At 36.9% G+C, this 26,970-nt stretch overlaps 1 protein-coding gene across 4 annotated transcripts in view; it reads left to right on the forward strand.

Annotated features, from left to right (window-relative positions):
• The window catches only part of YES1 (YES proto-oncogene 1, Src family tyrosine kinase), a 91,842-nt gene that overhangs the window by 40,124 nt on the left and 24,748 nt on the right, over window positions 1–26,970 (forward strand). For 2 of the 4 annotated variants that reach the window (XM_037018112.2, XM_037018121.2), the window contains exons 2-4: window positions 20,790–21,062; window positions 24,033–24,132; window positions 26,740–26,838. In XM_037018112.2, the coding sequence (XP_036874007.1) occupies window positions 20,798–21,062; window positions 24,033–24,132; window positions 26,740–26,838 (464 nt within the window). In that variant the 5' untranslated portion in view covers window positions 20,790–20,797. Of the gene's footprint in view, window positions 1–17,501; window positions 17,596–20,789; window positions 21,063–24,032; window positions 24,133–26,739; window positions 26,839–26,970 lie in introns of all 4 variants that reach the window. The other 2 variants (XM_037018103.2, XM_037018105.2) reach the window with 2 other exon arrangements.

Raw genomic sequence — 26,970 nt, forward strand, 5'->3', positions numbered from 1 at the left:
ACAAAGCAGGCATTCATTCATTTAAAAAATATTTATTGATGCTTTTTATGTTCAAATTCTACTCTAGTTTTGAGGATACAAGAATGAAGGCAATAAAAATCCCACTCTCATATTTAGAAAATAAAGAGAGTATCTTATATATAGATCATTAAGAAAAAGACGACTTTATAGAAAAGTTGACAGGTGTGTTTGGGAAGGGAAATTGAGAGTATTGGAAATGTTAAATTTCAGATGCTTTTAGACATTTGAGAAGTAATATTGAGTAGATATTTATGAAACTAATATGGAGTTCATGTGAGAAGACCAGAAGTCCATAAAGGTATAAATTTGGTAGTCATCAATGTATGATAGTCTTTAAAGACTGAGTGATGTCACCAAAGGAATGAATATAGATAGACAAGCCCTTCCTGCAGTTTTGTGTGTAGATGTGTTCAGACAAGTGAGGAAGAACCAGCAAAGGACACTGAGCGGGAACAGCCGGAAAGTGGAGTGTAGGCGTGGTGGTGGGAGGACCATGATGTGTGTTCTGGGAACCGGGTGGAAGAGGCATTTTAAAGAAGAGGGAGTACTACCTGGATTCAAGGTGGCTGACAGGTCAAGTAAGATGACTGATAATCGATTATTGGATTTAGCAATATGGTGTTGATTGGGGAATGTAATGAACAGCTTTAATGTGGAAGTAACAAGGATGATCAGAAATCAAGAAAATTCAGATTATATTTTAAGCAAGTGTGAGAAACATGGGAAAGTTGGAGTAAAGTGCCAAAGTGGGATATGTGGAAAGAAAAGCCAGGGAAATTGCAATAGAGAGGATTATGAAAGGTCAGAGGTTTGAAAAGAGAAAGCTAGCCATCTTAAATATCTGGTAGATTTCCTATTTTCAGTACCTTGTTAATACTTTATTTCCTGCAGGATTTTGAAACAAAAGGCAAATGTAATGGCCCTAGTTTTCAAGTACAGTTGACCCTTGAACAGTACAGGAGTTAGGGGCACTAACACTGCCCCCCCCTTCACCTCCTGCCATACACACACAGTTGAAATTCCACATATAAATTTGATTCCAAAAATTTAACTACTAATAGCCTACTGTTGACCAGAAGCCTTACTGATAACATAGTTGACTAACACATATTACATATATCACATACTGTATTCTTACTATAAAGTAAGCTAGAGAAAAGAATTATTTCTTTAAATTGTTGAAAGTTTCCAAAAAATTTTCCAGTACATTTATTGAAAAAAAGAATACACATATAATTTGACCCATGCAGCTCAAACCCATGTTGTTCAAGGGACAATTCTTTTGGGATGACAAGATAGCCATATAAGAAATAGAAAAGGAACCATTTTATTTCTCTGTTCCTCAGTACTTGCTTCATCCACAAAGCTCTGTTAATGTTTTTAGTTCCGCTCTGTCTTCTTTTGCCCATTATCCAGGGAATATGAGAAAGCAGTTCAATAGTTCAGGTGTAATGAGGAATCAAGGTGAAACTTTACATGTATTACCCTGACTCTACCCTCTGGTAATGGCAGGTGACTACTTTGTGGGGACTAGATAAGCATTGAACATTAATCATCCAGATCTCTGACTTTATGTCCAAAAGAAAACAAAAATCTAGTACAGAAATTGGTTTCAGTTTGAAAGGTTTTCACTTCTAGTACATTTTGCTAAAATGTGTGTCTATACTAGCTATTAAAGCAAGAATTTACGCTGAACAGACCAGTCATCACGGTACCTTCTAGGCCCACAGTCTTACCTTCTAGGCAAGCCCTTGTTGTCAAACTACTAGTTACTAATTTAGGGCAGTTAGATAGCAATTTACATTATTTTGGTTTTTACTCTTTTTCATGCCAGTGCAAACTCAGAAATGGCAAATCAGGCAGTGGCTTTGGGAGGCTGAGGGAACCTAGAATATAGATCACAAATGAATCAAAATTATGAGTAAGTAGAAATTATGGGGTAGGAAACATCTATCCCAGTAAAAAGTGAAGTAGTTGGTTAAAGCATCAGGTATACATAGAGTGTGAGATGTGCTGAATCTGCGTTATGGTAGGGAAGCAATAAGCTCCTAACAATAATGCAATGATTACCTAGTATCAAGACCTGCATTCAAACTTAAACATCAGCCTTTTGGGATTATGTATGATCAGATTGTTTTGTAGTTTCTGATTTTTATGGGATTCTTGCCCCTTTCCTATTAATCGTTTTTATCTTGAGCATAAAAGCCCTTGAATCTGAAAGAACCTAACATTAAGCTGAGCCTAAAGTTCAGACTTACCAAGGAGGTACATAAAGAAATGATACTTTAAAAATTATTTTTCTTTCTTGAAATTAAAAGAAAAGTGCCAGAGAGCACATTAACTGATTACAGTAAAACACTTAAATGTTAGTTTGTTTGAAAGCTATTCATTATTAATGAATAAATCCTTTTTTATATAAACCAAAGTACAAATGTATTTAGAAATTAATACTTTCTATAATGATATTAAAAGCAAGGAATAAAATGTTTTTCTAGGGATTAACTTTTAAGGGCATTTTAAGTGGCCATGATGGATTTACCACCCCTTCCCCAAAAAACCCCCCCAAAAACCTGAAAATCTGGACAAAATACACGAAATAATGTTTTCAGACACTGGACAACAGCAGTTTCAGGACTGTGATCCCTAAACATTTGGAAAGAAGGTGAGCTGTACAGTTACCTGTCACTCTAGCTTTCTGCCTAGAGGCACAGTCTGGTTTGCAGAGCATGGACAGGAATCTTGGGCAAAGGACAATGGTCTCAACAAATTGAGGAGACAGAGATCAGAATTCATGGAGGCTGAGGTGGCTGGAAGTTGCAGGGCAAAACTTCCGTAGGACATGAAATAGAAAAATAATGGAAAAATGGGGGTCACTCTGATTTTTCCTCCCTGAATTCTGGAATACACATGCATAGAGTGAAACTATAAAGCCAAACAAAGAGTGACCAGGTTGATGTGAGTGGATGGCCCTTTGTGGTCACAAGGGGCTGGGCCAGGCATCTGAGATTTTACTAGCTAGAGGGAAAAGTCCTTGATCACTTGGTATTTTTAAAGGAAACCCCCAAAAGGCAATGGTGCTAAACTAGATTAATAAAGGAATGTTATGAGCAACTTTATGCTAATATGAATTTACAAACTGGAATGAGTTAGACAAATCTTGAAAGATACAAGCTATCAAAGTGATACAAGAAAAATGAGTAGACCTGTATGTTAAAGAATAGAATTTGTAATTAATGATTTCAGGTCCAGATAGCTTCATCGGTGGATTCTTTCCAACATTTAAGGAAGAAGTAATACTAATCTTCAACTCTTTAAAATAATAGAAGAATTTCCCAACTCATTTCATGAGTCCAACATTATACCCTGACACCAAAAGCAGATGAAGAAATTACAAGTAAAGAAAACTAAAGATCAATATGCCTCTTGACCATAAACATAAACATATTGAACAAAATATTAGCTTTCAGGAATATATAATGATATACCATGACCAAATGGATTGTAGTCCAAGTCTGCAAAAGTGCCAAGGTAGGTTAATATCCAAAAATCAGTTTGTGTAATTCATCTTATCAGTTGAGTAAAGAGCAAAACCCATGTGATTTTTCTAAGCAGATACAGAAAAGTATTTGATAGAATTAACACTCATCATGATAAAAACTCTCAGCGAAGAATTAGAATGTTCCTCAGCCTGATGAAGGTCAGCTACAAAAAATCTTACAGCTAATGTACTTAATGGTGATAGACTGACTGTCTTCCACCATGAGATCTGGATAGAGGCAAAGATGTTCTCTCTCATCCCTTCTATTCAACATTGTAATAGAGGTGCTGGCCAGTGCAGTAAGGCAAGGGCGGGGTAACAAGGCATACCCCTTGGAATGGAAAGAGTGAACAGCATTTATTTGTACATGATCTTAAATGTAGAAATCCTATGGAACCTACAAAAAAGCTTCTAGAACATGTTAACACATGAGCTTAGCAGGGTCACAAAGTACAGAGTCAATGTATAAGTATCAAGTGTGTGTGTGTATACATTTATATGAAGTTATATATATGTATTGATATGTATTAATACATAAGTAATGAATAATTAGAAATATAAATAACATGATACCACTTAACAGTAGTATTAAAAAAAACCCATGAAATGCCAAGACCTATCTATACACTGAAAACTACAAAACATTGCTGAGAGAAATTTTTAAAGTCCTAAGTAAATGGAGCATTTCATTCATGGATCAGGAGATCAGTATTTTTAAGATATGAGTTCTCTTCAAATTGATCTGTAAATTCACTTATCCCAGTCAAAATTCCAGCAGGCATTTTTGTAGAGATTGATACACTAATTGTAAAATTTGTGTGGAAATGCAAAAAAATTTGTTTAAAAATTTCATGGAGAGTGTACAGCTTGCTGGTGAAATCTGGGTCATTGCCCATTTTTGGAAATGGCTTTATTGCTACACTGCCACACTCACGCATTTATGTATTGTCTATAGCCACTTTTGCACTGAAATGGCATTGTCAAGTAGTTGTGACAGGAGAAAATTCATTCCACAAAGCTTAAAATGTTTACTCTGTGGCCCTTTACATAAAAAATTTGTTGACCCTTGCCCTAGAATATCCAAAGCAGTTTTGAAAAGAAGAAAAAACTGGAGGAATTATCTAATTCCAAGTCTTACTGTAAAGCTATAGTAATGAAGACTGTGTTCATTGACAAGCATAGATGTATAGAACAATAGAACTAATAGACCCACATAATCATTTTTGACAAAGATACCAAGATAATCAGTGAGAAATGGATAGTCTTTTTAACAGATGATAATTGAAGAACTGTATCTGCCCAGTTTTTAAATATTGAACCTCACACTTTACTGTGCACAAAAATTTACTTAAAATGGCTCAGTAGGCCTGATGGAAAGAATTAAAATTTCTAGATGAAAAGGTAGGAGAAAATCTTCTGGTGAAGAATTCTTAAATAGGCCACATAGAGCACAAACATTAACATTGAAAATCCTTAATTGAATTTTATCAAAATTAAAAATCATGTCCAAAGATACTATTATAAAGGTGGAAAATCAACCTATAGACTGGGAGAAAATACTATCTGATAACTTGACTTCAGGATACATAAAGAATATAATGGTATGGTAATAAATGTTCTTATTTTCAGAATATAATAGACAATGCAATGAAAAAATGATTTGAATAGATATTTCATCAAACTAGATATGGGTAGCAAATAAGCACATGAATAGGTGCTAGTATTAGGCATTTAGTCATTAGGGAAATGTAAATTAAAACCACAACAATAGCACTACACACCATTTAAAAAATAAAAGTAACAAGTGTCAATGTGGATGTGGAACAATTGGAACTCTTCATTTTGATTGTGAGAGTACAAAATGTTAGAGTTGCTTTGGAAATATTTTGCTGTTTAAAATTATACTTCCCATACAACCCAGCAATTTTACTGAGAAGTATTTACTCGAGTGAAATGAAAACTTATGTTCACCAGAAAACCTGTGTGTGTTCATCGTGGCTCATGATTTTCAAAAACTGGAAACAACTCAAATGTCTCTCAATGAGGGAATGAATAAACAACGTGATATGTGCATACAGTGGAATAAAAAGCGGTGAACTGATACCTGCAAAAACATGGGTAGTTCACAAATACATATGCTAAGGGAAGAATGCCAGAATCAAAAAGTTGTACACTGCATGATGTCTAGAAAAGGTGAAACTGTAAAAACAGAAAACATCAGTAGTTGCCTGAGGTTTGGAGGAGAGGTTGTATACAAAAGCTCATGGAAGCATCTTGGGGGGTGATTGCCAGAGCATTTTAGATAGAATAAAAATGCAGAAGAATGGGACAGAATATTTAGATCATGTCCAAACCCAAATAAACATATGATGCATTTCTGAAAGGGAAAAGAAAGACTTAGAAATGTTGAGAACATAGAGCAACTGAAATTCACATGAATTGCTGGTGGGGATACAAAATGGTACAGATACTATGGATAACAGTTTAGCAGCTTATGGTAAAGTTATGATTAACTTTATTTTACCAATTCATTCTATTCCTAGGTATTTATGAGGGAGGGGAGAGACACACATCCACCCACCAAAAGACTTGTATGAGAATGTTTATAGCCACTCTTTATAATAATCCAAACTGGGACAAGCAAATAATCATAAAACAGGTAAATGGATAACCAAATTATGGTATATCTATATAATATATATATTTTTGCTAGGTAGCAAAAAAATTAATGAACTATATATGTAACAATATAGAATTATCTCAGATACATAATGCTTTGCAAAAAAATAAAGCCTTTCCCCTACCCACTACATATATGTGATTGTATTTATATGAAACTTTAGAAAAGATAAATCTTTAGTTAGAAAAAACAAGTCAGTGGTTGTTCAGGGCTTAGAAATGTTGAGAACATAGAGCAACTGAAATTCACATGAATTGCATGGGATTGGCTGGGTAAAGGGCACAACAGAACCTTTTGGGATGACTGAAATATTCTCTATTGTGATTGTAATTTTGGCTGCACAGTTATAAACATTTGCAAAAAACTCTGTACACTTTAAATGGGTATATTTTATTGTACATAAATTATACCTCAAAGTTGATTAAAAAAACATTTTAGGAAAAAAAATTCCTGATTATTGTCTAAAAAGTTTCTCTGACTTTAAATAAGTTAAAAAAGTCTTAAAGTAGCAGTATACTACTACTAAAAATTGAGTTAAAGGGGCAGAGCCAAGATGGTGGCATGAGTAGAGCAGTGGAAATCTCCTCCCAAAACCACATGTATCTATGAAAATATAACAAAGACAACTCTTCCTAGAATAAAGGCCAGAGGACATAGGACAACATCCAGACCACATCCACACCTGCGAGAACCCAGCGAGGGCAAAGGGGGTAAGATACAAGCCCCGGCCCGACGGGACCCGAGCACCCTTCCCACCAGCACCCAGCGGGAGGAGAGGAGTCAGAGCGGGAGGGAGAGGGAGCCCAGGACTGCTGAATACCCAGCCCCGGTCATCCGGACCAGAGCGCAGACACAGTGCATGCACGGGGCCCTGGATACTAGGGACACAGGGCAGCAAGAACGGTGAGCGGGTACCGAAGGTCGGCACTGGAGGACAAAAGAAAAGCGAGTGGCCATCTTTTTTTTTTTGTTGTTGTTGTTGTTTTGTTGTGGCGAGTGCTTTTTGGAAGTCTTAAAGGGACAGGGACCCCAATACTAGGGAAACAGGGCAACAAGACCGGTGAGTGGGTGCCTGAGGCTGGCACTGGAGAATAAAGAAAAATGAGTGGCCATTTTTTTTTTTTCTTTGTGGTCGTTTTGTTTTGGCGGGTGCTTTTTGGAAGTCTTAAAGGGGCAGGGCGGGACACTTAGTCCAGAGGTAGGGAATCCAGGGTTCCATGGGAACTCTATGCCCCTGGGCTGCAGGGAGCACGGAGGACCCTTACCGAGATAAATAGCCTCCTGGCCGCTCCCCCTCCAACGCGACTCCACCACTTTGGAGCAGCAGGCCGAGCCAGGGCAGGCCCACAGCAACAGCGGAGATAAACTCCATGGCAGCCAGACAGGAAGCAAAAGCTCTGTCTGTGCGCAGCTACCCAGAACAAGCCACTAGAGGTCGCTGTTCTCCCAGGAGAGGAAGGCCACAAACCAACAAGAAGGAAAGTTCTTCCAGGCGTCACTCGTGCCAACTCTGCAAACTATCTATATCACCATGAAAAGGGAAAATTACAGGCAAACCAAGATCACAGAGAAACCAGAGAAGGAGACAGACCTAACCAGTCTTCCTGACAAAGAATTCAAAATAAAAATCATAAACATGCTGACAGAGATGCAGAGAAATATGCAAGAGAAATGGGATGAAGTCCAGAGGGAGATCACAGATGCCAGAAAGGAGTTACAGAAATGAAAATCTGGAAGGATTTATAAGCAGAATGGATAAGATGCAAGAGGCCATTGAGGGAATTGAAACCAGAGAACAGGAATGCATAGAAGCTGACATAGAGAGAGATAAAAGGATCTGCAGGAGTGAAATAATATTAAGAGAACTGTGTGACCAATCCAAAAGGAACAATTATTATAGGGGTACCAGAAGAAAAAGAGAGAGGAAAAGGGATGGAAAGTATATTGGAAGAAATAATTGCTGAAAACTTCCCCAAACTGAGGGAGGAAATAATTGAACACACCACGGAAATACACAGAACCCCCAACAGAAAGGATCCAAGGAGGACAACACCAAGACACATAATAATTAAAATGGCAAGGACCAAGGACAAGGACAGAGTTTTAAAGGCAGCTAGAGAGAAAAAGGTCACCTATAAAGGAAAACCCATCAGGCTAACATCAGACTTCTTGACAGAAACCCTACAGGCCAGAAGAGAATGGCATGATACATTTAATGCAATGAAACAGAAGGGCCTTGAACCAAGGATACTGTCTCAAGCAAGACTGTCATTTAAATATGATGGCGGGATTAAACAATTCCGAGAGAAGCAAAAGCTGAGGAAATTTGCTTCCCACAAACCACCTCTACAGGGCATCTTACAGGGACTGCTCTAGATGGGAGCACTCCTAGAAAGAGCACAGAACGAAACACCCAACATATGAAAAATGGAGGAGGAGGAATAAGAAGGGAGAGAAGAAAAGAATCTCCAGACAGTGTATATAACAGCTCAGTAAGCGAGCTAAGTTAGGCAGTAAGATACTAAAGAGGCTAACCTTGAACCTTTGGTAACCACGAATTTAAAGCCTGCAGTGGCAATAAGTACATATCTTTCAATAGTCACCCTAAATGTAAATGGACTGAATGCACCAATTAAAAGACACAGAGTAATAGAATGGACGAAACAGCAAGACCCATCTATATGCTGCTTACAAGAAACTCACCTCAAACCGAAAGACATGTACATACTAAAAGTCAAGGGACAGAAAAACATATTTCAGGCAAACAACAGAGACAAGAAAGCAGGGGTTGCAGTACTAATATCAGATGAAATAGACTTCAAAACAAAGAAAGTAACAAGAGATAAAGAAGGACACTACATAATGATAAAGGGCTCAGTCCAACAAGAGGATATAACCATTCTAAATATATATATACACCCAACACAGGAGCACCAGCATATGTGAAACAATACTAACAGAGCTAAAGGGGGAAATAGACTGCAATGCATTCATTTTAGGAGACTTCAACACACCACTCACCCCAAAGGATAGATCCACCAGGCAGAAAATAAGTAAGGATACGGAAGCACTGAACAACACAGTAGAGCAGGTGGACCTAATAGACATCTATAGAACTCTACATCCAAAAGCAACAGGATATACATTCTTCGCAAGTGCACATGGAACATTCTCCAGAAAAGACCACATACTAGCCCACAAAATGAGCCTCAGCAAAATCCAAAATATTGAAATTCTACCAAACAATTTTTCAGACCACAAAGGTATGAAAGTAGAAATAAATTCTACAAAGAAAACAAAAAAGGCTCACAAACACATGGAGGCTTAACAACATGCTCCTAAATAAGCAATGGATCAAGGAAGAAATTAAAATAGAGATCAAGGAATATATGGAAACAAATAACAACAACAACACAAAGCCCCAACTTCTGAGGGACGAAACGAAAGCAGTCTTAAGAGGAAAGTATATAGGGATCCAGGCACACTTGAAGAAGGAAGAACAACCCCAAATGAATAGTCTAACATCACAATTATCGAAATTGGAAAAAGAAGAACAAATGAGGCCTAAAGTCAGCAGAAGGAGGGGCATAATAAAGATCAGAGAAGAAATAAGCAAAATTCAGAAGAATAAAACAATAGCAAAAATCAATGAAACCAAGAGCTGGTTCTTTGAGAAAATAAACACAATATATAAGCCTCTAGCCAAACTTATTAAGAGAAAAAGAGAATCAGCACACATCAACAGAATCAGAAATGAGAATGGAAAAATCATGACGGACCCCACAGAAATACAAAGAATTATTAAAGACTACTATGAAAACCTATATGCCAACAAGCTGGAAAACCTAGAAGAAATGGACAATTTCCTAGAAAAATACAACCTTCCACGACTGACCAACGAAGAAACACAAAAGTTAAACAAACCAATTACGAGCAAAGAAATTGAAACGATAATCAAAAAACTACCCAAGAACTAAACAGCCGGGCCACAGGGATTTACCTCGGAATTTTATCAGACACACAGAGAAGACATAATACCCATTCTCCCTAAAGTTTTGCAAATAATAGAAGAGGAGGGAATAATCCCAAACTCATTCTATGAAGCCAACATCACCCTAATACCAAAACCAGGCAAAGACCCCACCAAAAAAGAAAATTACAGACCAATATCCCTGATGAATGTAGATGCAAAAATACTCAATAAAATATTAGCAAACAGAATTCAAAAATATATCAAAAGGATCATACACCATGACCAAGTGGGATTCATCCCAGGGATGCAAGGATGGTACAACATTCGAAAATCCATCCACATCATCCACCACATCAACAAAAAGAAAGACAAAAACCACATGATCATCTCCATAGATGCTGAAAAAGCATTTGACAAAATTCAACATCCATTCATGATAAAAACTCTCAGCAAAATGGGAATAGAGGGCAAGTACCTCAACATAATAAAGGCCATATATCATAAACCCACAGCCAACATTATACTGAATAGCGAGAAGCTGAAAGCATTTCCTCTGAGATCGGAAACTAGACAGGGATGCCCACTCTCCACACTGCTTTTAACATAGTACTGGAGGTCCTAGCCACGGCAATCAGACAAAACAAAGAAATACAAGGAATCCAGATTGGTAAAGAAGAAGTTAAACTGTCACTATTTGCAGATGATATGATACTGTACATAAAAAACCCTAAAGGCTCCACCCCAAAACTACTAGAACTGATATCGGAATACAGCAAAGTTGCAGGATACAAAATTAACACACAGAAATCTGTGGCTTCCCTATACACTAACAATGAACCAACAGAAAGAGAAATCAGGAAAACAACTCCATTCACAATTGCATCAAAAAGAATAAAATACCTAGGAATAAACCTAACCAAAGAAGTGAAAGACCTATATTCTGAAAACTACAAGTCACTCTTAAGAGAAATTAAAGGGGACACTAACAAATGGAAACTCATCCCATGCTCGTGGCTAGGAAGAATTAATATCGTCAAAATGGCCATCCTGCCCAAAGCAATATACAGATTTGATGCAATCCCTGTCAAATTACCAGCAACATTCTTCAATGAACTGGAACAAATAATTTAAAAATTCATATGGAAACACCAAAGACCCCAAATAGCCAAAGCAATCCTGAGAAAGAAGAATAAAGTAGGGATCTCACTCCCCAACTTCAAGCTCTACTATAAAGCCATAGTAATCAAGACAATTTGGTACTAGCACAAGAACAGAGCCACAGACCAGTGGAACAGGCTAGAGACTCCAGACATTAACCCAAACATATATGGTCAATTAATATTTGATAAAGGAGCCATGAACATGCAATGGCAAAATGACAGTCTCTTCAACAGATGGTGCTGGCAATACTGGACAGCTACATGTAGAAGAATGAAACTGGACCATTGTCTAACCCCACATACAAAAGCAAATTCAAAATGGATTAAAGACCTGAATGTAAGTCATGAAACCATTAAACTCGTGGAAAAAAACATAGGCAAAAACCTCTTAGACATAAACGTGAGTGACCTCTTCTTGAACATATCTCCCCAGGCAAGGAAAACAACAGCAAACATGAACAAGTGGGACTATATTAAGCTGAAAAGCTTCTGTACAGCAAAAGACACCATCAATAGAACAAAAAGGAACCCTACAGTATGGGAGAATATGTTTGTAAATGACAGATCCGATAAAGGCTTGACGCCCAAAATATATAAAGAGCTCACATGCCTCAACAAACAAAAATCAAATGATCCAATTAAAAAATGGGCAGAGGAACTGAACAGACAGTTCTCCAAAAAAGAAATACAGATGGCCAACAGACACATGAAAAGATACTCCACATCACTATTTATCAGATAAATGCAAATTAAAACTACAATGAGGTATCACCTCCCACCAGTGAGGATGGCTGCTATACAAAAGACAAACAACAACAAATGTTGGCGAGGCTGTGGAGAAAGGGGAACCCTCCTACACTGCTGGTGGGAAGGTAAATTAGTTCAACCATTGTGGAAGGCAGTATGGAGGTTCATCAAAATGCTCAAAACAGACTTACCATTTGACCCAGGAATTCCACTCCTAGGAATTTACCCTAAGAACACAGCTATCAAGTTTGAGAAAGGCAGATGCACCCCTGTGTTTATCGCAGCCCTATTTACAATAGCCAAGAATTGCAAGCAACCTAAATGTCCATCGGTAGATGATGGATAAAGAAGATGTGGCACATATACACAATGTAATGCTACTCAGCTATAAGAAGAGGGCAAATCGTACCATTTGCAACAACAAGGATGGAGCTGGAGGGTATTATGCTCAGTGAAATAAGCCAAGCAGAGAAAGAGAAATACCAAATGATTTCACTCATCTGTGGAGTATAAGAACAAAGGAAAAGCTGAAGGAACAAAACAGCAGCGGAATCACAGAACAGAACCCAAGAATGGACTAACAGGTACCAAAGGGTAAGGGACTTGGGAGGATGGGTGGGTATGGACGGAAAACGTGGTGGGGAAGAAGAAGGAGGGTGTTAAGATTAGCATGCATGAGGAGGGTGGCAGAAAGGGGAGGGCTCTACAACACAGAGAAGACAAGTATTGAGTCTACACCATTTTGCTATGCTGATGGACAGTGACTGTAAAGGGGTTTATAGGGGGGACCTGGTATAGGGGAGAGCCTAGTAAACATAATATTCTTCATGTAAGTGTAGATTAAAGATAACAAAAAAAGAAAGAAAGAAAAAGCGGATTACTCCCTGATAGGATAAAACTAACTGTAAATCAACAATTAATGCATGCTTTAAATATCCTTAATTTTGATCACTTAAAGGGTGCCAGATGATCGGCTGTGGAGGTACACTTTTCTGATAATATTCCTTTCTCTTAAAAAAAAAAACATTTCCTGTGTGGTAACCTCCAATGAGTTCTACACAATAGTATAAAGGGCATATCAATGTGTGGGCAAAGGGTCTGTTTGTGTTTATACAGAGGATCAAAGCCTAATTTGGCTATGCAGAAAATGAACTAAGATATGATATTAAGAAGAACTTCCAACATCAGCACTCTCTGGAAGAGTCATACCAGAAGACGATCATCAAAAAACCTCAACTAAGATCCAGGCAATGCTGCAGCTGTAGCTGCATTCATCCCACCGGTTCCTGGACTTGCCATGGGAATGAAGAAGGAGATATCTAAGCTGGCCTGTGCACACAGTAAAACAACAAATTTGACTGGATCTATACTGTTGGAACTCAACCAAGAATTAGGAGAAGTGCAAGTTGTAGCGCTCCAAAATCTTACAACTACAGACTATCTACTGTTAAAAGAACATATGGGATGTGAACAGTTCCCAGGAATGGGTTTTTTTAATTTGTCTGATTTCTCTCAGACTGTTCAAGTACAGTTGGACAATATCCATCATATCATAGACAAATTTTCACAAATGTCTAGGGTGCCTAACTGGTTTTCTTTGCTTCACTGGAGATGGCTGGTAATTATAGATCTGCTTTGGTTATGTAACTGTATTCCTATTATGTTAATGTGTGTGCGCAATTTAATTAGTAGTTTAAAAGCTATACATGCTTAAGTTACTCTACAAGAAGATAAGTCAAAGATATAATCAATCTTCCCATGTTTTCTTCTATCTGCTACCTCTATAACTTTTCTTCTTCCTTTCTAATTACAACCCTTAAATAGCATTCGTGCCTCATACCGAATTTATCGAGTATCATAATTCCTCCACGTGGTAAAGCTACCTCAAGACAAATGCTGGACATAGAAGCCCCAGGACATAAATCTGGAAGGAAGTAAAAAGCTAACCTTTTCAAACAATATTGCCTCTCTCTCACTTACCAACTTTACATTTCCCTGTATGGCCCTGGAAGATGACTGGTTAGCCAGAGACGGGTAAGATTCCTCAAGGGAGTAACAACCTAAGACAGGCACAGTCACAGGGGGGTCATCAGGTGAGAAATTGGGGATCAACAGAGGTGAGGCTTAGAACCCCACCCCCACTGTTTTGAGAGAAATCTGCATCCGTGGATGTTTTGTTGCCCTTGTCTAGCTTGGATTAACACATAGTCTACAGGCACACACCTGATCATCTACATTTGCTCTCTTACAACACTAAACTATGTTTTCTACCTTTATCTTCATTTCAGCATTTTATTAAGAATTATAATAATAATAATAATAAAGGGAGAAATGTGGGATCCACACATAAATCAAGTATAAAAATCAAGTGAATATTCATATTTGACCTGATTGTATAGTTCATAATGTGTGATCAAAACCGAAAGTTTCTGTGATGACTGCCCTTGTACTGTTCACCATGTAAGAACTTATTCACTATGTAAGAATTTGTTCACCATCTAAGAACTTGTTCGTTATGCTTCAGAACTTGTTCGTTATGCTTCAGAAGATTGGAGACTGACGAGAATTAGGCTTGAGAATGGTTAATGATTGTGCATTGAGCATTGACTCCCCTTTACAGAATTTTATTGTTGTTAACAACCATTTGATCAATAAATATGAGAGATGCCCTCTCAAAAAAAAAATTGAGTTAAAGCCTTGTTTATTGGCAAATGCTCAATCAAATATCAGTATGAATTGTTTAGGTCAAAATTTTAATTTAGCCTTTATAAACTGAGTTTTATGATTTTAAGGATATTTCAGATTAATGTAAATTTTTTGAAGGAAGTTTGGGATCTGTTTTTGTTACCTGTTGAATCTTGATAGGTTGAAAGGGATTTAATATATTAACCATTGTCATGTTATTTAAGTAGTTTGCATTTTAAGATTCTTTGAGCTGCAGGTAACAAAACTAAAACTGGTTTTATGCAGTAGATATTTGTTACATCACATAATAAGATTTCTAGAGCTAAAGTGTATTCTAGGGTTATTCTGGGGTCATATAACTCAGTACCTGAGCACCATCGCCGAGGAACCCAGTTCCTTCATCTTTCCCCTGCTGTTGTGAGGATTATGGTGTCCTCCTTTTAGATGGGTTTTTTGTAGTCTCTGGCAGGCTGCCCAGATTTAGGCATCATAGATGATAACAGCTAGGGAAGGAATATTCCTATTTTGTATTCTGTTTTACAAATGAGGAAAACTTTGTAGAAGCCCATTCTTAATTGGCAAATACACAGTTAATTGGCAGAAAGAATAAGACCACATGAGTGGCTTAAGTCAATCATTATTTACTGTCTAGGGCTAGACAGATGAAGGAATTGGTGAATGGAAGGAAGGTAAAGAAATCAGTGTTCTTTTGTCAAAACGAAAGGAATGGCTGTTGAATAACCAAGGATCTGCTGTATTAGGTTACACTAAGACTGAAGAGAATCAGTGAAGTAGACGAAGAAATCCTTGAAAATGTCTTGATAAAAAGTCTGTTTTCCCAACTTATGAAAATGTTACTTTCCAAAAATTCTCCACATTTTCATGGCCTAGTCATTAATTTATTATTCAGATTGACTGCGATCTAGCTTTTATTGCAAAGATGCTAAGATATGCTCGTACTAAAGTCAATAGTTAGCTCCTAATTACTAATCATCTGGCCTTTTATAATATGTTTAAATGCCACTTGATTGCATTTTGCTCTTTAGCTTTATTAGCCATTTTCTTCCTGGAAGTATAGAAGTGTATATATATTCCCACGTACTTTATCCCCACTCTACTATTCTACTTTTTATTAAAAATGTATTACACTATAAAATACCTCAACAGCTGTTATTATCTACTACCTACATTTAGTACATTAACATTTTCCTCTGTTTGTTTCATGTTTCTTTTAAGGAAAAAAAACACCACAGATATAGGTGAAACTTCTCCAACACATTCTACTATCTCAAAGTTAATGATTGTCTTTTCCAACCATGTTTTTATAATGATAGAAGTACACCCAACTCTAAATTGCTGCTGCTTAATTTCTTTGCCTTTGTATCCCTTATTATGTAGGTTTCCTATAACACTAAATTAATTCTTTGCATAACTCCAAATCTGTATCTTGTTTGAGTTTTATCATTTCCAGAAGGTGTGGTTAAACTGTAAAAATATTTTTGTTTAATCTTTCTCTCATTTCTGGCTTTTCCTAAGCTTTGGAATTACTATCCTTTCCCTACTAGACTTTTCAACATGATTCCCCATAGGCATCTAAAACTAACATCTGACAACGAACTCACATGTCCAGAAAAACCTGTTTTTCTCTTCTCTACCTACCTCAGCTGTGGCATTACTTTCCACTCAGTTCAAACTAGAAACTTTGGAGTCATCCATTCCTTAACATACACAGTCACAACTTTCAAAGTCTTCAATAAATTCTGGGGAGTGAATAAAGACTCCTTTCTCTTCATATCTCCTCTACCCGTATTGAACTGATCATCTAAACTTCTGTGTAGTATTTACCTCTCGTTTTCCCCCTCATCTTTGGCCCCACAGTGTTCTTCTTTTGTCTTTTCTCACATCGTCATTGCAATAATTTTATATCTTGACTGACTGCCACCGTTCTTTCTTTCCAGTCTCTCACTCATAATTCTGCCATAGTAGTAAACAAATCCTTCTGCTATTCACCTTTAAAAGAATCTTAAATAACTTGCCAGGACTCCCTGGGTAAAGTCTAAAAGTTACTGTGTAGCAAATTAAGTCCCTTTGTCGGTAAACTCCCCTCTACCCTCGCTATCTTTCCCACCATGCTCACAATACCCTCTTATGCTCTTGCTGCAGATCTGTTCCCCAAATACACCACATTTTTTTCAAGCACCTGAGCCCTCCTGTACATTCGTCATTCTTCCTAGAATATAGTACTCCTATTCCCTATATCTCCAGCTGTTCAAGACCTAGCTTAGATGCTCCTGTCTTTGTAAAATTTTCTTTGCCGAGCACTCAAGGCAGAGCTGGTAACTTATATTGTGTTCCCATGTGTTTTGTACATGCCTCCACTCAAGCATTTTTTTCACTCTGGCATTGTTCACATTATACAATACTGTATTTGTTCCCTACACTTACTTGTGATCCTTTTTAAAGTAAAGGGACTGTCTCTTGCTATTGTCAGTTACCTTTACAGTGTCTCATAAATATATGTTGTTAATAAATATATCTAGTGAATTAGTATCTTGGAACTTGAAAGAGGCTTTCCCGTATAAGTGGTTTACATGATGTTACAGTTCTGAGACAACCCCCCAAAATTTTTAACTCATATTGTACGTGAAGTTTACATAAAAATGTAAATGACACCCTGCATTTGTAATGTTTATAAAGGAGGTAGGAGGCAGTGATGGCTCCTGTGCATTGATACTGGCGCACTGGTGGATCTGGACTGAAGTGATGGTCTACCCTGGAGCTACTAGGATGGGTAAGTGGGTAGATGTGAGGACTTGGACCAGAGACTCTGATTAAAAGAGGCGGTAGGTGCACAGAGTAAGAGTAGTAATGGACGACTGCCTGTTAGGGTAAGTAAAAAAAGGTTTGCCTATCAAAGGAAGAGGAGCTAAGTTAGGAGTGATGTCTTCTGGAGGAAAAGGCCTAAGCAAAGATCCTAGATGAAGAAAAAGATAGAAATGAGGAATTATGGAAGTGGGAAATGGGGATGGGTAGTTATAATAACCTCTGTGATAAGTTTAGTCATTCTGTTATTAACACTATAGTAGCACATTTGCTAGCCTTCATAATTTTTTCTCCAGCAACAACTGCTCTTCTTCAAAGTCTAATTTATGTAGTTGTTATTATATTTTCCTAATATTTAGATTTGGGTGTACATCATTTTAGAAAATTTTTGTGTGGATTTTATTTTTGCTATCATTAATATACAATTATAAAAGCAACATTGTGGTTACTAGATTCCCCCATTATCAAGTCCCCACCACATACCCCATTACAGTCAATGTCCATCAGTGTAGTAAGATGCTATAGAGTCACTACTTGTTCTGTCTGTGCTGTACTGCCTTCCCTGTGCCCCCACCTACATTATGTGTGCTAATCATAATGCCCTTTATTCCCCTTATCCCTCCCTTCCCACCCATCCTTCTCAGTCCCTTTCCCTTTGGTAACTGTTAGTCCATTCTTGGGTTCTGTGAGCCTGCTGCTGTTTTGTTCCTTCAGTTTTTGCTTTGTTGTTATGCTCCACAGATGAGTAAAATCATTTGGTACTTGTCTTTCTCCGCCTGGCTTATTTCACTGAGCATAATACCCTCTAGCTCCATGCAAATGGTAGGATTTGTTTTCTTCTTATTGCTGAATAATATTCCATTGTGTATATTTTTATGTGGATTTTAAAATATTTTTCTAGTTGAACAAGTTTGTGTATATACAGTCACTGTTGGTTAAAATTCACCCATCATCCTTGAACATTTAGTCAAAATTTGCCAATCTGATAAGCAAAAAATGTACCTTTACAAATTTGCATTTATTAGAAGATTAGGAAGGTTGGCCATATCTCTATGCTAATTGGCATTCCATATTTCATTTGTGAACTGCCTCTTGATAGGCTGTCTTACTCTTCTAAGGAGCTCTTTTCATGTGTTCACTTACGAGATTTTGTCCCCACCCCTGCCCCCCATGTGGAAGTTATCTATCATGTATCTATTAGTCTTGCCATTTGTAGAGTACAGTAGTTTTGTGGAAGGTCATAAGAGAGCATCTTATTAACTTGAAAACTCCATCTGCCCAAATCTCCAGCTTCTAAAAGTAGATTCTGGAGACTAGGAAAAAAACTAAGTGTAAGCCTTTTTGCTGGCATAGATTTATTTCTCTTCTGTTAATTTAATCTATATAATTTATCCTTGGTAGGTGGTGTCACTATTTTTGTGGCCTTAAATGATTATGAGGCTAGAAATACAGAAGACACTAGATTATGAAATGATTTACCTTAAGTTTCTCCTAACACTTTTAGAAGCACTTGCCTTTTATATATTTAACTTGGAATTCTCCATAAGTGTTTTTAGTAGATATGAAAATTTCTAGTCCCAGTCATGTTTCAGTGCTTGTACTTAACATCTCTTAAGTGATAGTGATCTGAAAACCTTCCAACTCTTAGATTCTGAGATTATTTCTAATTTAATATTTATAGCTACATTTAAAATTATTATATAGCCAAGGCAGTAAATGTTCAGACTTTAAGAATTTATGAAGTGATTATCTTATCAGTCACCTACATTCTTTTGATGCCATATTGGAAGGGAAAAACTGACCTTCAAAAGTGAATTAATAAAGTCTGCATTAGTGCTCTGCAGGAAGTGAATAATGTAGATTTTGTAGTATTAGTAAATCTGTGCGTAAGTCATATTGGTATGCTACGTAAGAGATGAGTGACTCTTGCTTTTAAGAAATGTATTGCCTATAATTTGGTGGTAGGGTAGGAATTAGGCAAAAATGGACTAAGGTGAGAGTCCCATTATAGAAATCTCCCAAAGTACATTGGAGGTTTTAAGGAAAAAGATATTTTACCAATTACGGGGCAAGGTAAATGGAAAAGTAGCACTTGTGGCAAAAGTAACATCAGTGACTGGATAAATTTTAGCAGGTAGAGGTAGAAGGAGAATATTGTGAACAGAGGCACTTCTGGGAGGAAAAAAATACCCATAAAACTGGGAAAGCACAGGGGTATGTATTGAGGAAACAGGGTTTTGTTGTTTTTTTTAAACATGCATAAAATAAGAATGAGGAAATAGTAGGAGATGGAGTTGGAAAAGATAGGTTGGTGTCAGATCTGGTGAGCATTGGGAGTGTGACTATCAATAAGGAAAAAGATACAGAGCTACACTGTCTTATATATGGTAGCCACTACCACATACACTGCTGAACACTTAAAATGTGCCTGGTCAAACCAAGATGTACTGTAAGTCTAAGACTTAGTACAAAAAAAAGAATATAAAACATCTCATTAAAGTTTTTTATATTGATGACAGGTTAAAATAATTGTATTTTAGATGTACTGGATTAAATAAAATACGTTATTAAAATGAATTTTACCTGTTTCTTTTTATTTTTCTAATGTGGCTGCTAGAACATTTTGACTTATATGTGTGGCTCAGATGATATTTCTGTAAAAAGTGCTGGTGTAGAAAGAATGGAACCAGTATTTGCCAGTACCTGCTGCGTGCCAGGTATTGTCTAGAAATTGTAATAAACTTAAATTAATTCTCATAGAAAACCTTATGAAGTAGGTGATTTTATCAAGTAACGGAGGTACAGAGAGGTTGAGCAACATACCTGAAGTCAACCCACTGGTAAGTAAGAAGCTAGAATTCAAACTTAAGTCACTCTGGCTTCAGAGCTAATGGCTTTCCCAGCCCACTGTGCCATGTTGTCATTCGATCATTAAAAATGGTTCAGCTCAAGAAGGAATCACATGATTGCAATGATGCTTTAGTGAAACTGCAAAGATAAATGAGAAGAAACTTCATTTTCAACTGTGTAGGTTGTTTTGTTAATGTTACTTTTTTCAGGAGAACAATGCCTTGTTTAGAGTCAGCTTTTGAATTGCATCTTTTTGAAGTATACTTTATAAATTAACTGCTTCTCAAAATATTTGACTTAATGCCTTTGTAGATTTGATAATGGGCTGCATTAAAAGTAAAGAGAACAAAAGTCCAGCCATTAAATACAGAACTGAAAACACTCCAGAACCTGTCAGTACAAGTATCAGCCATTATGGAGCAGAGCACACTGCAGTGACACCATCCTCTTCAGCAAAGGGAACATCTGTTAATTTTAGCAGTCTTTCCATAACACCATTTGGAGGATCCTCAGGGGTGACGCCCTTTGGAGGAGCATCTTCCTCGTTCTCAATGGTGCAAAGTTCCTACCCTGCTGGTTTAACAGGTGAGATTTAAATGGATGACAATTCTGCTGTAGGTTTGAGAATGGAACCTTGGGCAATACATACATAGGCTTTTATAAATAACTTACTAGAGAAAAATAACTTACTAGAGGACTTTTATAATAAGTTTATATGATAATTAAAGCTTCTGACATAAAAATTAAAATCTTATTATAACATGAATATTCTGGAAAACTTGGTGATGATCTGATGGTGATTATGTACAGGGTTCACACCATTATTTCCTTAGTACATTTTTCAAATTATTATTGAGTGCCTACTATGTGGCAGGCACTGGGGGAGATAGAGATTAAAAACATAATAACCCTCTTTCAAGAATGGTATAACTTCTTGGGATTGTAAACTATTAAAATTTTACAGTAGTTACTTAATAAATGTTAAGTTAGATGCCAGTGTGGTGATAATACAGTTTTTCTATCACATCCTACTGATTTAAAAGAGAAAAATCCTGAGACTCAGAGTTTAGGTGATTTTTTTTTCTCCAGAGTCACAGGTAATAAGCAGAAGAGCCCAGATTTAATGTTCTATTCCAGAACCCTGTTTATGACATAATGATATCCTTTCAGAGAACAGCAAGAAGTAACAGCTGACAACCTTTCATGGAGCTTAAAATCCTCAAAAAAAGTAGTGAGAAAGTTTAAAAGAGAGAGAGTTATTTTGTGAAGCGCCCCAGGTCAGGATGCTTTTCCCATGAGTAAACCACAGCTGGCTTAAGAAGTGCCAGGGTTCCCTAGTTCAGCAGTTCCTTGAAGTCATTAAGGACTCAGTTTCTTTGATCTCTCTCCTCCAGCCCTTAGGGTGTCCACTTTATCCTTAGGCTTGGCAAAACAGCTGCCAGCATCAAATTGAGCGGCATGTGTCCTTACTAACAACCAGTGGGAACAAAAGAGGAGTCACTTCTGCAGGCATGAACTATAAATTTGTCCCTCTGCTCTGCTCACCTCCAGAGCAATAATAGGGGCTAGAGGAATGCTATACACTAATTCCATCAGACTGTTTTTTGGGGAGTTACGGACATCAAAAACTCAATTACAGTGTTAATTTCAACTCCCTAACTCTAAACACTTTAGTAAAAAATAGCTATGGTTTCCAGTACAGCACAGAGAAGACAAGTAATGACTCTATAGCATCTTACTATGCTGATAGACAGTGATGGGCAGGGTGGGGGACTTGATAATATGGGTGAATATTGAAACCACAATGTTGTTCATGTGAAACCCTCATAAGATGGTACATCGTGATACCTCAATTAAAAAATTTACAGACAGTAAATATGGATGAGAGCTATCCACTGATTGTGAAATGAACACATAGAATAATCACTGATAAAAAAATTTCTGTAATTTCTCAGTTATCAAGTTTAAATTCTTTGTAGGATTTTATAATTGGTAAAGATAATAATCTAAAATGATTAAATGTTGATACTTACAGACATACCTTAGTTACATTAGGCAGTTTACATAGGTGAACTAGTCCATTCATTGGATATTCATTTATTAACAAATATGAAGTGTCTGAATGCCAGATACAAAGACTTGTAAGCAAGAGAAACAAGGTGTCTGCCCTCATGATATTTACAGTATAATGAGAGTTGGACAATAATTAGTGAATAAACAACTAAACAGGATCATTAATTGTTCTTAAATGCTAGGAAGGAACTATCCAGAATGACTGGCAGGAGCCCTTTAGATAATCAAGAAAGCCATCTTGAGAAGAAATCCTTTGAGCTGAGGTTTGATTGATGAGAATGACCTGAATATGTGCAGAGCTGGTAGAAGAGCTTTCTGGAAAGAGAGAATAACAGATATAAAGTTTAGGAGATACAGATAAACATGGCAGTTATGAGGACTAGTGCAGAGTGGATAGAATTGTATAATAGGGGATTGAAGAGTCAGGATTACTCTGGACGTGTAGACTCTGGTAAGAAGTGTGAATTTTATTCAAAAGCCAGAAAGAAGTAAAAGGATTTGCACAATTGAATTTCCTTTTTAAAAAACTCTGTGAAGTGTGGAGAATGGATGAAGATATGGGTCAGGAGGGTACTACCCTCTCCAGCCCTAGCAGACCCAGTGAGAAAGAACAGGGACTTGGATTACGGTGGCAGCAGTGGCAGTGGAAAAGAAAGTAGATAAATGAGGTATTTTAGAGGTAGAACTGACAGTGCTATAGTAATGGGCTTGGCTTGAGTATCTGATGGATAATTGTGTCATTTACTTAGGCAGGGAAGCGTTGACCAATACATGTTAGAGTAGAAAAATCAGTACCTAATAAGTTTTGAGTGCTTTTCAGACATTTGAGTGGAGATGTCAGATAGGCAGTTAACATAGGTTGGAACTCAGGGGAGAAGCCAAATGAGTGAGATAATTTGTCTTTTGTTTGCAGAGTATACTGTTTTTAACCATCTGGACACCATGCTACATATGACACAGTTATTTTGGAATTTATAATTCATATCAATCATACCATTTAATTTCTAAGAAAAACATGTTGTTATCTTTTCATGTTAAGTATAAGAAAATTTACTAAAACCCTAGTTATTACTGTTAATGATAAGTTTTAAGGATGGAAATGTTCACCTGTTTGTAAGAAATTGAGATGATCAGTGCCCATAGTTTATAATACTTGCTAATGCTTTTTCTGCCAAAGAATTGATTTGAACTTTGATTGTCTTTTAAAGCTGGAGATGTTGCTGCTATAAATCAAAATTAAATTTGTTTCTCTGGGCCTGCAGAAATTTAGAATTTGTTGAGCATGGTAATTTCATTTCATGGACGTCTTAAGAGAGTGTTTTACTAACTTGAAAACTCCATCTGCCCAAATCTCCAGCTTTAAAAGTAGATTCTGGAAACTAGGAAGAAAACTATGCATAAGCCCTTTTGCTGACATTGGTTTATTTCTCTTTGGTGAATTTATTTATATAATTTATCCTTGGTCTTTTTTTGCTCCAATAGGTGGTGTTACTATATTTGTGGCCTTATATGATTATGAAGCTAGAACTACGGAAGACCTTTCATTTAAGAAGGGTGAAAGATTTCAAATAATTAACAATACGTAAGTGTTGTGAATATTTTGTGAGGGAGAGATACTGACAGACACTTAGTCTTAGTACTGAAACCACTGAGCTAGTTCATTTAGAGATGGGAGTGGTAGGGCATGGATCTGCCCATTGGGTTGGACAGTGCATTTGGTCTCTTTAAATACACAGCCTAATATTGCTGCCGCAGCCAGAAGTTATTACTTCTACAAATTGTGCTATTGTATATGGTTATGCCATAAGGAGTAGAGATTTAGGAATGAGGATTGAGGGAGTATATGCAAGTAAGTACATTACTTTGAAAAAAAAGTCTTTATAAAGATAATTCTGTGTACTTTTTAACTAATTACCAGGTTATTTAAGGATCTTATGTCTTTCACAAATCAAAAAGGCTAGGGAAGGAACCTCTATAATCCCAAACTGACCAAATTAAGTTGCTTTTCCCTTATGTGACAAAGTTTTGTCATTTAGTGGCCCACTATAGAGAAGTCAATGCTTATTATGGAAAACAGAGCCAATAATTTCACTAGCAGGCATAGCAACCACTTTGTAACTCCTTAAAATACATAATGTGGTCAGTTTACTTCTAGCCACGTTTGCTTTCATCCTTGCTGACAAATTTTGCTGTAGTTATTGTCCCAGGACATAAAATGTGACCATGTCTCTCTGCTTTAAAATCCTTCAAGGCCACTAGTTGCTGTTAAGACAAAAGAAAAATAATAGCAGGCATCATTCATTGAGCTTCTTCCCCTTTCTCACTGTCCTGCCCACCTTACCCAATTAACTTGAAGTTTTATGAGTACACTGGGGCTTCCCACCCTCACCCTACCTTTGCATGTGCCATTTCTTTTTTCTGGAATGCAACTCCTTTATCTCTCCATTTTTTCCCTTTATCTGGCCAACTCTGCTTCTCCTTCAAAGTGTGTATTCCTGTGTACTTTCCCTTGGAAGCCCTTCTTGACATTCTTCCTCTCTTGCCTGGCTCAGTCCCTAATGCCCACTGGGTTTGATGTCTGTCTTCCAAGTTCACATAGCACCCTGTGCAAACCTCAGTCATAGCTGCCATCAGTTTTGTTTGAATCGTAATTTATCACATGCTTATGATTCTTTTAGATAGGTATTCTCAACCTGGGACAGAGTCACCCCGGAGACTTTTGGGAATGTCTGGAGACATTTTTGGTTGTTACAGTCAGGGAACTGCTACTGTCATATAGTGGGTAGAGAGGGCAGATATGTGCTGACCATCCTACAGTGTATAGGACAACCCCTCTCCAGCAAAGCATTGTCCAGCCCGAAGGGTCAGTATTGCCAGGTACGAGAAACCCTGCTCTAGACAGTTCCTTCAGAGTAAGTTCTGCCTTCTTAACCTGTTTCCAGCACACCCTGTCATTAAATTTGTCACTTAAAAGGTATTCAGTAAATGTTTGAATGAATCAGTGAATGATTAACAGGATCAAATGCAAAGTTTTCAATTTGTGTATCTGAAAGTACTTAACATAAACTAGGAGAGTACAAACCAAGTGTATGAATTTGTAAATATTTGAATTACCAAGGGATTTTCCATCTCATTTTCTAAAGAGCAAATTTACCTCATGCCTTTAATTTTTGGTAGTGGAGCCCATATATATCCTCCTCAATAGAGAGTGATATTTGTTCCTTTCATATTAACTTTGAAAAAGTCAAGGCTTATGTATTAAAAACTACATATATAATTCTCATGTTCTGAATTGATATTATACTTATTTGGATATTTATGGTTAACATTTTGTAAATATATCTCGGTATTAATTGTTATTGCCTGTTGCTAATATTTTGGCTTCAGGAGTTGTAGTGCACCTGATTTTTTCCCTAAAATGACTAAAAAGGAACATTATTAAGTATTGTTAAAAAGAGAAGTATTTGGCAGTAACAAAAGAATGAACTACTGATACATGCTATAGTGAACCCTGAACACATCTGCTAAGTGAAAGAAGCCAGTCAAAAAGAAAACATATTGTATGATTCCATTTATATGAAATGCCCACAATAGGCATATCCATAGAAAGAGAAAGCAGATAAGTGGTTGGCAAATGGTGGGGTTAGGAGGGAGTATGTGACTGTTAATGGTACAAGGTTTCTTTTGGGGGGGATGAAAATGTTCTAAAATGATTGTGGTAGTAGTTGCACAACTGTGAATATATTAATACCCACTAAAGTGTACATCTTAAATGGGGGAATTTTATGGTATGCAAATTATATATCAATAAAGCTTTTAAAAAATATTCAATCAAAACTGTAATTTGAAAGATCACTTCCCAAACTGTTTTCTTCGGTTAGTTTATTGTTTAGGTTGAAAGACTTATGTAAAAAAGATCTTATGACTGAGATTGAAGTGTAAGTTTTTTTTCTTTTTTTGGCTTGGAGCAGAAATAGGTAGTCGTGCTTTTGCTTATTAGCCTTATTCCCTTAATTCACATAACCTCCTTTTAAATGTTTTTCTTTGAGTTTCATTCTTGGTCAAATGAATGCATAAATAAAACATGGAAGCAGTATTTCTCATCTATTTCAGATATAAGACAACACTGCAGCAGATGTGTCTTGAGTGAGAGCCTACCTTGTGGTAATTGTTGTTTTATGTGTTGCAGGGAAGGAGACTGGTGGGAAGCAAGATCAATTGCTACAGGAAAGAATGGCTATATCCCTAGCAATTATGTAGCCCCTGCAGATTCCATTCAGGCAGAAGAGTATGGCACTACTTCATATTTTATTAATTACTTTGATTTTTTTAATGCACATTCTACATAGCCACAACTTTACACACACACAATTACATACCAGTCTTAATACAGCTAATGTATCATATTAATAGATGTTAC

Source organism: Manis javanica, chromosome 9 (genome assembly GCF_040802235.1).
Source record: "Manis javanica isolate MJ-LG chromosome 9, MJ_LKY, whole genome shotgun sequence".
NCBI classification, from domain to species: Eukaryota; Metazoa; Chordata; class Mammalia; order Pholidota; family Manidae; genus Manis; species Manis javanica.